This window comes from Synchiropus splendidus, chromosome 1 (assembly GCF_027744825.2).
Source record: "Synchiropus splendidus isolate RoL2022-P1 chromosome 1, RoL_Sspl_1.0, whole genome shotgun sequence".
Lineage (NCBI taxonomy): Eukaryota > Metazoa > Chordata > Actinopteri > Syngnathiformes > Callionymidae > Synchiropus > Synchiropus splendidus.
The window spans coordinates 21,816,262-21,829,090 of NC_071334.1; the positions used below are offsets into that span (position 1 = coordinate 21,816,262).

At 40.2% G+C, this 12,829-nt stretch overlaps 2 protein-coding genes and 2 non-coding genes across 5 annotated transcripts; 2 read left to right on the top strand and 2 right to left on the bottom strand.

The window, feature by feature from the left end:
• Nucleotides 1-501: 501 nt before the first annotated feature.
• On the bottom strand, nucleotides 502-573 carry trnah-gug (transfer RNA histidin (anticodon GUG)). The gene has a single exon. It is a non-coding gene; the product is annotated as a tRNA-His (tRNA).
• Nucleotides 574-1,087: 514 nt separating this feature from the next.
• trnah-gug (transfer RNA histidin (anticodon GUG)) lies at nucleotides 1,088-1,159 on the bottom strand. Its single transcript has one exon. It is a non-coding gene; the product is annotated as a tRNA-His (tRNA).
• Nucleotides 1,160-1,549: 390 nt separating this feature from the next.
• Nucleotides 1,550-5,210, top strand: calr3a (calreticulin 3a). Its single transcript, XM_053872221.1, has 9 exons — nucleotides 1,550-1,771; nucleotides 2,193-2,294; nucleotides 2,619-2,822; nucleotides 2,900-2,994; nucleotides 3,064-3,273; nucleotides 3,881-3,994; nucleotides 4,084-4,227; nucleotides 4,314-4,406; nucleotides 4,581-5,210. Exons 1-9 carry the CDS (start codon nucleotides 1,678-1,680, stop codon nucleotides 4,788-4,790), a joined length of 1,266 nt encoding a protein of 421 aa, XP_053728196.1. The 5' UTR covers nucleotides 1,550-1,677; the 3' UTR covers nucleotides 4,791-5,210.
• A 463-nt stretch (nucleotides 5,211-5,673) lies between these two features.
• Nucleotides 5,674-12,709, top strand: rad23ab (RAD23 homolog A, nucleotide excision repair protein b). 2 transcript variants are annotated; one of them, XM_053872203.1, is made up of 10 exons: nucleotides 5,674-5,876; nucleotides 7,020-7,101; nucleotides 7,282-7,361; nucleotides 8,166-8,563; nucleotides 8,687-8,733; nucleotides 8,851-8,978; nucleotides 9,056-9,173; nucleotides 9,767-9,948; nucleotides 10,052-10,198; nucleotides 11,045-12,708. In XM_053872203.1, exons 1-10 carry the CDS (start codon nucleotides 5,811-5,813, stop codon nucleotides 11,156-11,158), a joined length of 1,362 nt encoding a protein of 453 aa, XP_053728178.1. In that variant the 5' UTR covers nucleotides 5,674-5,810; the 3' UTR covers nucleotides 11,159-12,708. The 2 variants fall into 2 exon arrangements, with proteins under 2 accessions (XP_053728178.1, XP_053728186.1); XM_053872211.1 differs by lacking the exon at nucleotides 7,282-7,361 and having other exon boundaries at nucleotides 5,729-5,876; nucleotides 11,045-12,709.
• Nucleotides 12,710-12,829: the final 120 nt, after the last annotated feature.

The following is a 12,829-nucleotide window of genomic DNA, read 5'->3' on the forward strand; positions in this document are numbered from 1 at the left end:
GTGTGATCATCAGAACTGTAGCTGGTCACATCCCTCCTGTATGTTCGCGAGCAGGCCAGTTGGGGGATCTCAAACAGGAAGTTTATGCCACAGCAGTGAGGCAACAAGGTTGTTTAAAACCAAAACCCTCCCTCTGAAAGACCTTTGCTTGTGAATCAATTTATTCATCTTACTTTCATATTTTCATGAAACATTTTCCAGTTTTTTTTTCTTTACGAAACTTTTAATTGCCAAGGAAAAAACACCCAGATATTTCAGTTCATCACTACTCCATGAAAGGGTTATAACTAGGGCACAGTTATTCCAACCAGTGATAACTAATGCTTCACTTTTCCTCCAGATTTTTATTGCTGTTCGCTTTATATGTGATCCTGTGAGCCCATCAGATCCCCACCTCTCAACGCACAGACCCTCCTCCGTAGACCCGGAGAAGTCCATCACATACTAAAACTGTGGGCAATTCAGAATCACTAGAGAAGCCCCGTGTGGGTTTCTAAAAGATGCCGTGACCCGGATTCGAACCGGGGTTGCTGCGGCCACAACGCAGAGTACTGACCACTATACGATCACGGCAGACCAACAGGGTGTTAATGCTTGACCTGGGGTCGGAGGTCTCAGAGTCTCACAGTCCTGTGAAGTGTGTAAAAACAGGCATAAAAAGAATCCCGCATACCAACACAATAATAGGTGACATCGTACTTTTTATTTTCTTCACACACGACTTTGTTTTTGATGATGGCAATTCATTTTTTCAGTCTTGAAATGTGGATTATATGTCGCTACATTGGAGTGCATTTCATCTCACTTGCTGTTGGAGGGATGGTTGTTGGCCTGCTACGCTGAGAAAGAGGCTTATGACGGGGATCACTATAACAACACAAAGCAACAACACAATCCAAACAGGAATCCAAATTAAACATCTTCACAAAAATATATGAGATATATATATATATAAAAAAAAAAGGAATTCCAAAGTGGCATTTTCAAGTTGATAGATTAGTTGATAGTTGAAGATTCGTCAAACCAAGACTCGAAGATCATCAATTGCCTGACACAATGGATCAGGCAGAGCAGCGTTAAACAAAACTGCCGTGACCCGGATTCGAACCGGGGTTGCTGCGGCCACAACGCAGAGTACTAACCACTATACGATCACGGCGAGCTATCCATCGGGACGAGCTCCAGAGGAGGAATAATTCAAGTGTATTTCATAAAAGCTCCAACCAATAGATGAGAAATGTTCATGATTAATAAATGAAGATTAATGATCTGTGTGAAAATTTGAAGAGGTGTGCTCATCGGATATAGAATATAACATTTGTTCTATTTTATGTACGGGACAAGATGACCATTGTTTTTACCGTAATTGTTGATGCTTGATACCGACATTATCGAGTCGGTTGTTTAAAAATAAAAATGCTATGTTCTAATCTAATATACGATACATAGTGACACTTCCCCTGTAGACGAGCTCAACCCGATCATTTCCGAATTTATACGAAATGTAACTCGTGGTCTCATTTCATTGGCTCACAGATTGTCCAATGAGATCCGGCCATCTGTGCAGGACAGGGCTCTGTTGTAATTCTCGGGTTCCACTTCCTCCCAGCCAATTTTAGCAGATTCACCCCAAAGTTACCGTCCTGTCCTCGCCGGTACCGAGCCGAAGACGACGACATGAAGCTGCCCGTGGCTTTTCTTGCAGTTCTTGCCTCAATAGCGATGACAATTGACGCTACAGTCTACTTCAAGGAACAGTTTCTGGATGGAGGTGCAGTTGTGCTAATCATTCTAAATGTTCTGCTCTTTGGGTTCGAGTTTCGTACTATTTACAATGGCTTCTTTTAAAGGATAGGCATTGAGGGCAAACTCTTTTTCGTTGTAGTAAAAAGTGTAGTAAATAGCGTGTATGCTAGTGCTGTAGTAATGAAACTAGCTAAAAAAATGTATTTAGGTTTGTTTGAAGAATTGTTTGACCTGCAGACTCTTTTTTATTTAATCAATTTGGTATTGGGGCGATATTGTTATCATATTTTGTTATCAGTTGAAGCTTCTCGATCCCCTTTGTGAGATTAGATTCAACAGCTGTCTTTCGCTTGTGTTTCATTCGAATTATTATAGTTACAGCGAAGATACGTTCAGTTACAATGGCCACATCAGTAGTAATTGGGTATTCTAAATGTGTATTTCAGATGGATGGCAGGACCGCTGGGTCCAATCCAAGCACAAGTCTGACTACGGTGAATGGAAATTGACATCAGGGAAGTTCTATGGAGATGCTGAAACAGACAAAGGTGAGTCACTTGCCATTTCTCTCCAAATAAGCCTTTCATTTAATTACTAATTATGATCTGATAATAATGTATCGATAATAACCCTTTCAGTAGCACCCGAACCTTGTGACATGTATTCAAAAATTCAACTATTGTATATTGTGTTGTATATAGATTATTGTAATTTGGCTTATTGCAGCATTCTAGCTGACATTTTAATAGGACGGGGATGCCTTCTAACTTGGGAGTGGCCATTGCCTCTGGAGCCTTTAGCTCTCACATATTTTATAACCAGCTAGTAGGAACAAATTACCTTCAAGCAATTAATTTCCCCATGTTCAACAGGTCTTCAAACCAGCCAGGATGCCCGATTTTATGCTGTTTCTGCAAAATTTGAGCCCTTCAGCAATGAGGGAAAGCCCCTGGTCATCCAGTTCACAGTCAAGCATGAGCAGAAGATAGACTGTGGAGGTGGTTACGTCAAGGTCTTCCCTGCTGACCTTGATCAGAGTGCCATGCATGGAGATTCTCAATACTACATCATGTTTGGTACGCCGCATTTGTCTGAGCTTGTCATCATGACCTGGATAATGCATGTTAATGAAAGTGTTGTCTTACGTCCAAAGGACCTGACATCTGTGGCTACAGCACCAAAAAGGTCCACGTGATCTTTAACTATAAGGGCCAGAATCATCTCATCAAGAAAGATATCAAATGCAAGGTGGTTATTTAACTCCCCAAACATCCTATTCTTGTTGTGTCATTTATTTAATTCATATTCTGTGCACAGGATGACGAGTTGACTCACCTTTACACCTTGATCCTGAATCCAGACCAGACCTATGAGGTAAAGATTGACAATGAGAAAGTGGAGTCTGGTTCTTTGGAGGAAGACTGGGACATGCTGCCCCAAAAAAAGATCAAGGACCCTGAGGCTAAGAAACCCAGTGACTGGGATGACCGTGCCAAAATTGACGACCCCACTGATACCAAACCTGAGGTAGGAGAGGTGTCGGGTAACGTCCAGTAGAGAACATTCACATTCATTCATACGTACATTCTTCCTCTGTTATGCGTTTTAACATGTTCCTTAATCAAACAATTATTTCAATATAAAGTCGATGATGTCTGCCCAAATAGTTATTTATTTTCGAACAGCTCTAAATTTCTCATTCTATGTCTGTATGACACCTGAAGTTTTACCAATCACAAGATGTTTAGCAATATTCTTGGTTTACAAGCGCTAACTTATCTTGCAGACCATTACAAATTATTTGGTTATAGTCATTTTTTTCCCCGCCCGCAGCGGTAATTAGATGTGGGTCTCACTTTCATTCCAGTTTAGAACACATCACGGGGAATTCTTGTAGCACACGTGGAGCAAGTTTTACTCTAGTTCTAAACATAAGCTAAATCTAAAAATAGAAAAATACATTTTATTCACACATTTCTACTTTCTATATTTTTTTCTTAAAAGGGAGCAAATTGTTTTTCACATTCTGAAAATTGTTTTTCTCTGTTTGTGGTTTGGATTTTCGTTTTTTCCTCTGCTATGTATGTTTGTTAAAAAAGATACAAATGTTTATGAATCTAATGTTCCCTTTCAGGACTGGGACAAACCAGAGACCATCCCTGACCCTGATGCCAAGATTCCAGATGACTGGGATGAGGATATGGATGGGGAGTGGGAACCACCAATGATCACAAACCCAGAATACAAAGTAATCAATTCCTCGTGTTTATGTAAAAGATCACATAGAGTGTTAAGAGTCTGGTATTGATGCAAGTCATCTTAACATCTGATATTCAGGGTGAGTGGAAACCCAAGCAGATCGACAACCCAGATTACAAAGGTGCATGGATCCATCCTGAGATTGACAACCCAGAGTACACACATGATGCCACCATGTACAAGTTTGACAATATTGGAGTTCTGGGCTTGGATCTGTGGCAGGTATGAGTTAGCTCGTTTGAAGGGACAGTGTGTTTTAATCATCATCATCATCATCATTTTGTTAAAGTTGCATGTTTGCCGCTCAGGTTAAATCTGGAACAATCTTTGACAACTTCATGATCACTGATGACGTCAAAGAAGCGGAGACGTTCGGTCAGGACACATGGGGTGTCACTAAGGTAAACATGTCCCTCACTGTTGAGCATGTGTCTGTTTTAATGCACCCTTTCCTCGATGACCAGATGTGTGAGCATTTGTACACTTGATGACCGAAATATTTGTCAGCACACTTGATATTGTGACTTGAAATTTAAGTCTCCATCTACAGCTGATGAAACCTATTTTCTCATCAGGAACCAGAGAAGAAGATGAAGGAGGAGCAGGATGACATAGAGAGGAAAGTCCGGGAGGAGGAAGAGAAGAACAAGCATGCTGATGATGAAGAAGATGGGGAGGAGGAGGAAGAGGAGGAGGAAGATGAAGAAGGTGAAGAAGAGGATGAAAAAGATGATGAAGAACATGGGGAGGAGGACAACAATGTCAATGAGAAAGATGAGTTGTAGATTAAAGGAGACTCCTATTCCATCGGAAACAAAATCGGTCCTGTGGACTCTGCTTGGGTGAAGGGACAGTGGGCTGACGTGTTGTTGTCCCTGCTATATCTTTTCTAATCTCAAGATCTGGAGATTTTACTTGTGTCATCTCTGTCTGTGTACCATGTTGAAGGTGTGTGAATGTGTTACTGGCAATGCTGCTCAGTCCCACATTTTTCCAAATTATTATTTTTTTTTTATGCTGCCTCTGTTGGGATGTCTGTAATACTGAGCAAGTGCGGTGTCAATAATCCAGTGTGACCCCTTTTATAATTTATAATTTAATCATTGCGTGTTCATCTTTGTGCCAGACAAACTGTGACATTACAATCCATGCTGTCTCCTGTGTGCAGTTTTGAAGTTTCAGTGAATAAATTCCTGCTTCTCTGAGACATTGAGTTTTTTTCTGGTTAAATCTGTGTGATATGTAGATATTTTGATCGTAGGCAACTATAAGATGTGGAAGAGGGTGAAAAAGCTGATGAAGAACCTAGGGAGGAGGAGAACAGTGTCAGTGACAAAAAAGAGTTGTAGATTAGCCACCCTGTGTTTTCTTGTATCACAGATACACTTTGATTAAATGAAAGATATTCTTTGTATGAATTGAATGTAGTTTCCACTGAAAACACAGCTACAAAATATTTATTTAGTGATATGAGTGGGAAAATGCACGGTTGCGGTTCATGCAAATTCGAACAGTTCTGACAACAATAGACCGTTAAATATTGTCTGTCAGAGTCAGAGGTGTTGAACCAGCAACATTTAAAGTCAATAGTATAAGAATAGTAGTAGCTCGAGTTAAGTGAATTTTCTGACAGTTCCTAAAGGCACCACGGTGTGGAGCCTCTCTAGATGGCGTCCGCGGGCTGCGCTAGTCAGACAGCTGAGTCACACACTCCAAGAGCCTGGGAAATAAAGAACCCCAACAGCTTCTATCTTGTCAGCAATCCGAAATTTCGACCCCGTCTGCACCGGTGAACTATTGGAAAGATGCTAATAACACTGAAGACACTACAGCAACAGACGTTTAAAATAGAGATTGACCCAGAACTGACGGTGAGTAGAAGTTAGCTGAAGTAAACAGAGAGGCCGGGAGCACAGGTTAGCTGTAGCATACGGTACGTGTAGCTGTTGTTTACGATTCGTGGACCACGACGGCATGAATACATGAGTGCTAGTCACTACAAGAAAATAACTGCTATGCCCCATTAATCAGTCACGTTAGTTATTTTACGGTTATCTGAGTTTATGTGGGATATCTCAGCTATGACAAGAGCGGAAGTTAGCACAAGGTCCTTCACAATAATAGCATGAAGTTGAACTTATATTCACAGAGTTTTTATTAAACGACCATGTCAATGCATTTTCAAGTCAATGCACGCGACCTTCTTTTGTAAATATCTGCTTTTGCCTTGTATTGTACTTGGTTGGGGATTTTATTCTAGGAATGAAAACGGAATAAGTGTCTGTTAGCGTGGGAATTGACGGCGTTTGACTCAACCGTGCCATGACTGTGCAGTATTTTAAACGTCTGTGTTGTCCGTAGGTTATTTAAAGTGTTAAAACTTCAAGTTGTTTTAAATGAAATCCATCTAACTGTATTGTTGAATGAAGTATGACCTTTTGGTGAAGGCAGTGTAATGAATTGAACAATTTACTGTTTGCTGTTCCCCGTTGTCGTGTGCTGACAAAGAAACATCTCGACCTAAACTCGATTTTAGGTTGAACTACTTTCGAAGAATAATTAGAAATTTCGATCATATCAGTCGACATGCTGGGCACAGTACATTACTTCAGTTTTTAAGGGATGGTCTCACATAGTCCTCAGCCTTTGAAAAATGTCAGACTTCATTGACATTAAATAAATTATGTCAGTAACACAATCTGTTATTATACAAATGAACAAAGTTACAAAGCTGTCATATGAAAATGAATCAAGACACCCAAAATACTGTATATATACACCAGCTTTAAACTTACCCGCATCCAATGTTTAACCACTATAGTTAAATATATTTATCAAATAGCTGCTCTTGTTTTAAGAGTTGAGAAATAAGCAGAATGTTCTGCAATCAACGTGTAATGCCAATGTATAAAGGAGCTGCTTTCATGTCAGTGGTCACATGACTGACTCAACTTTTCTCTTCCATGACTTATTAAAGTCTCAATTTAGGTAATGTATTTTTTCATTTGCATCAGGTAAAGGTCCTGAAGGAGAAAATAGCTGAAGAAAAAGGCCATGAAGCATTTCCTCCCGCAGGTCAAAAACTCATCTACGCAGGTGAGTCGGACGAACACTTGCCTCAAATAATGACATGTTGTCGAATGCATGCTGTATGTTGGATATCTTTCTAGCATGCATTTGAGGAAGGGTTTAGCACAAAAAAAGGAAATGAGTGTGTTTCTGCTATCTCTGTTGTGGTGAATTATTGAAACATAATTCTGTTTTTTGCTGTGGCAGGTAAAATCCTGAGTGATGACACGCCGCTAAAAGAATACAAAATTAATGACATGAACTTTGTGGTTGTTATGGTGACAAAGGTACGTGTTCTGTGATATTATTGATGTCATATGTACTAAATGAACAGATGCCTGAAATTAGAATCAACTCCCTGAAGTGTTATGAATGCAGTATTGAGCTAAAACATGCCATTTTATAGGAATTCTAAAAACATGTGAAACAATGCTTTATCAAGAGGCCATTTCTTCACATCACCTTTGTGTGTCTGATTTGTGCACAGATGGATAAATTGAAGCTGTCTTGTGACGTGACTTAAATAGTGACAGTAAAATGGAACTAAGCCTTTTTCGTTCATGCGTCACGAATAGTCTGCCCAAGGAGATGAAACTGGCAGTGTTTGTGCCTTACTTTATATCTCTTTTTTAAAAACACATTTTTACAGACTGGCTTTCATGCGACGCATACTTTTGATTTGTTTATATTAGTTTGGATTAGGTTGATATAAATTTTAGTTTTTGTGTTATTTTACTGTCATACTACATTTTATCCTCTTGTTTTTCAATGTCTGTGTCCTGTTTTTGTCTGCTTTTTGCTGTTCTTGCTGTTGGTGATTCTTATGTTGATTTTAATTCTATGTTTATCTAAGGTACTTTGTGACCATGGACCATCTCGGAAGTGCTGTATAAAGAGATTTATTCTTAGTGTGAGAAGTTCAGTCATTTATAAGCAACTTATATTTCTTCTGATGTTCAGTCATGAACAACTGAAATTTTGTTTTAGGGCTCCCTATGTCACTTTAAAAAAGGAAGGGTCATTAAAATTACTATATCTGAACTATAGTAAAATCCATGCCAATAGCTCTTGATTGTTTCTCTCTCCTCTAGCCTAAAGTAGCCCCGTCCCCACAGGCTGCCCCGAAGCAGACGCCCCTGCCAGCAGCGGCTCCAGCACAGCCCTCGGCTCCCTCCTCTGTCCCAACACCACTGCCATCAACACCGTCACACACTGTGCCTACCCCCACACCCGCCCCAGAGTCGAAGCCTCCCTCTGAAGTCACCCCAGCTGCTGTGGACACAGCCTCAGATTCTACAGTTTCAGCCCAGGACTCAAACTCTGCAACAAACACTGCTTCAGCTGATACACCACCCACTTCATCCCCCACCTCCACTACAGTTGCAAAACCTGATGCACAGACAACCTCGTCAGAGAAAGCCGAGGACAAAACAAGCGAGGAGTCAGAGAATCAGCCTTCAGCTGCTGCCTTGCCTTCCTCCGCGTCAAGGTTGGAGTATTTCTTTTCATGTGCTGATATAATTGTGTATTATCTATGTGATACAGTTCATGTAAAGTATGCAGAGAGGAATCCAGAGTCTTTATGTGACTTGATATTCAATTCCTTTTAAAGCCTTGTTGACGATCAAGGTCTTCTTGAAGAGGCAGCATCAATACTCGGTAAACAATCTTCTTTCATGTACCACAGTCGTGACAGTCTCTCACATGTGCTAAGATGTTAATTTTTTTAATATATTTTCATATCAATTCAAATGAGATATTTTTCATCCCCCAAAGTGACAGGTCAAGCGTACATGAATCTGGTCTCAGAGATCATGTCTATGGGTTATGAGCGGGAGCAGGTTGTCGCTGCTCTCAGTGCCAGTTACAACAACCCGGATCGGGCTGTAGAGTATCTACTCACGGTGAAGTTTTATTTATACTCCGATTTTTTTTTTACTGTGTGGCAATTAAAGTGTGTAATGATCACCTGTCTCTGTAGGGTGTTCCACTAGAACCTAGTGAAGCACTGCCACCTGAACCTGCCCAACCCGTTGCCCCTTCCAACCCTGCAACCCCTGCAACACAGCCACCGCAGCAGCCGCCTGCAGCCCCAAACAGTAAGTTCAGGGCCCTAGTCACATATACACAGAAACCATTTAATAAATTACTTCTCAATATTCAAACACAAAATGTGCACGTGCTGGTGTCAACCTGCTTTGTGCCTAGTAACAATATGTACACTGCTGCTGAGAGCGCGGGCAAAAGCTAACCATAGCTCAGTCGAAAAAAGTTGTGGGTGTGGGAAAACTAAGAATTATTTTCTGGATGAACAAAGATTTTAATGCTTATATAAGCTACTGCTTGGTGCTTAACCTGATCTGATGTCCTGTCGTCATCACCTCGTCGGTGTATGGTTTTCTCAGTGGCTAGGGCAAGTGCTGGATTCTTTTCACATTGTTTGCAAAGTCTTTGACAAAAGTTGCAATTTAATCCAAAACAACACGTGGTTAATTTTTATTTGGATATAATGTCTGTCTTTAAATTGACTTATAAAGCTTTGTAACAAATTTTGGGGAAAACTGGGATGGGAACTTTTATGGAATTGGTGCAGCTTTATGAACGTCACCTGAGTTTTGAAACACAGGAAGGTCGCAGGCGTAAGTGCTTCGCATACAGCATGTCAAACTAAAGCATCTTTTTCCACCATCAGCTCCCGTTTCTGGCAGCCAGACCCCTTCAGCTGGTGGAGGCGCCACTTCCCCAGGGAACCCTCTGGAGTTCCTAAGGAATCAACCTCAGTTCCAACAAATGAGGCAGATTATTCAGCAGAACCCAGCCCTCCTGCCCACATTGTTGCAACAGCTTGGTCGGGAAAACCCACAACTGCTGCAGGTATAACTGCTGTTATAAACTTAACTGATATTTTTCTGCCACAATCAGAAGGTCCTTATGTTTACTTGAATGTTGGTTAAAATGCATTCCTCACGTGTTCCAGCAAATTACACAGCACCAGGATCGTTTCATCCAGATGCTGAATGAGCCTCGCGGGGGAGACAGTGGGGGTGAAGGGGCAGAGGCCCAGGGCTCACAACAAACCAACTACATCCAGGTCACGCCGCAGGAGAAGGAGGCTATTGATCGGGTCAGTTTTCCCTCCCCATCTGATGCTACTGCTGTGCAGCATGGTACAAATTATAATATTAATCAATAGTTTACACTGCTGAGCATGACTCCACCCCCTGTTTTTAAGGGTTGATCACACAAATCAGATCCTTGTTTTTTGCCTGATAAGCAAAGTACTCTTATCTGACACGGTATTCTTGCTTTGTGATTAGAAAATATATACTGACAATGCGGCAGGAACTCATGTGAAGAGAACTGTAACTTTGCTCTGCCAAAATGTAGGTATTTATTTCTAGATAGTGAGTATGGCTATTTGTAGTAGATTAGGGAATTTAAAGAATTCAGCGGCAGTCATTTATTTGTTAAAAATAAGCCTTCACAATACAACAATACGATTTTCCCACCTGAACATTTTTGTTTTTGTTGCATTAATGTGCATTAATGTCACGCCACACTGCATATATACCCCTTTCACTGCACCAAGACCTCATGGACTAAATGTGGTTGTATATTGTCTAAAAATGAAGATATGTTGGCTGTGAGGGATAGAGAAATGCATTTTCCTTAACACCCGCTACAAACTGGATTAAGTTTGGTTTCCAGGACGGAAGCTTCTGAGGAGGGCATCAAAGATGTCACTGAAATGCCTGATCCATGTTCCATTCACCATAAAATCTGAGTCATATGGACAAAGTGAAACTAAAAGCTATGACTGAGCATGATTTGCACATTTAGTAGAAGCATCACACATCACTGTTGGTCATAGTAACAGCATTTGGGCTAATGTTTATTTATGTAATTTGTCCATGTTTGTTATTGTGGATGTCACCAAAAGTAACGGCATTGTATGTGTTTTTCCATCTAGTTAAAAGCACTGGGCTTCCCAGAAGGCTTAGTCATCCAGGCCTACTTTGCCTGTGAGAAGAATGAAAATCTGGCTGCCAACTTCCTGCTACAGCAAGCATGGGATGATGAATAACCAAACCATCACTGATGACATCACCACTCAAGAAACTCAATGACAGTGCTACACATGATCCACCAGTAATGGAGCAGGAACTGTAGACACAAGGGACTTTTTCTTTAATGCAGAGACGTGACTGTGGCCTAACGTTGGAGATTTTTTTTGTGCTCTGTCGCTGTGACAACACTTTCTGCTGCTGCTTGTTTTAAGCTAAGATGCCACATTCTAGCAGCCAGTGTCAGCTTCACAATCCATTACTCCTGATGAACATGTTTCATTTGCCATAAGTGTGTTCTGTACTAAAAAGGAATCTTGTATAGTTCACAAAGTATATCAACCTGTACAAACTTTAAGATATATTCCACCAGATATGCTGTTCCATCTCAGTAATGTCAAATGATTTCTGCTGTCATTTTGTTTGGTAGCATCAATGTCACCAAGTGTGAATCTGAATGACAATTCCTCTTTTCCTTCTTAAGATTTACTAGTTGTTTTTGTTGACATTTAAATATGGCTGTTAAGATGAACTAGGCTTTCACAACACTAAAGAAAATATTTGGTCTGCATCTGTATGTTTTATAAATATCTTACTTTACAACAGGAAGAAATAATTCCCATGATGTTTAACAAAAATCATATGAAAAAGGAGCATTATATAGAGACATCTCTGAGATCTGTGTAATCTATAACCGTGGAATATTTCTGCACACTTCTGTTAGCTGGCACTTGTTTACAACACAGAAGGTAATGGTGTCTATTTGCGCGCCTTTGTTAGCGTCTTCCAAAAACGCGTGATATCCAAAGAGTCAAGAAAAAACTCTTGAATTCTATGAGGACATGAATTCTATGAGGAGCTGTGACTGCACCTTAGCTGTAACATGTGGTACCTTTGTTTGCAACCACAACTTGTTCAAGAATGCTGTATGTTTGGAAAGAGCGGCTTTTGTGGAGTTGTCACTCTCTGGTAGAAAGTTAGGTTCCCTTTTTATCTCTGATTTAATCTAATCCAGTTTTGGAATTTCATAGCGTTTCCATTCATTTTATGCAGACATTTTCTGTTTGTTCATGCCTTATTAGTTGGAGTTTTAAAATCTCATTCTTACACAATTAGATATGCATATATTTTCTTTAATAGAGAACTAAAGGGAATTTAAAGTTCAAGAAGCCAAAACAACAAGATCCACCAGCATGTGCTTTGCTGTGTTCATTCATATTCAATTTAACTGGAACAGACACCATGGGTTATTCTGGACAAACTTAATGGCGATGGCACTTTAATTCGAGTGTGTCTCACTGGTGATGATGGTTGCATGAAAATGGTTTAGTGTTTTTTTTAAAGCATGACTCTGGGACAGAGTAGGGAATTAACTAATGTGGTTTGACCCCAATGTTTTCCTGTTATGTTTTTCCTTTTTTTAAGGCTAGTATAAAGAGGAAATGTCATGAAAGTTAATGTGTGGAAACTTTCAGCACTGTTTGAAATAAATGGCTAAAGTAGCCAAATTAAATTGGTGGTTTATGAATTTGTCTCTTAGCATGCTCACAATAAATGTACAAATTGCCATTGACTTCCTATTTTATGTACTGTATGTCAGTCATGAGTTGCCGAAGTCTGCCCTAAGCTGCACATGGACAGAAGAATAAAATCAGAAGCTACAAGGCACCTCCCTTTCATCACAAGCCCTA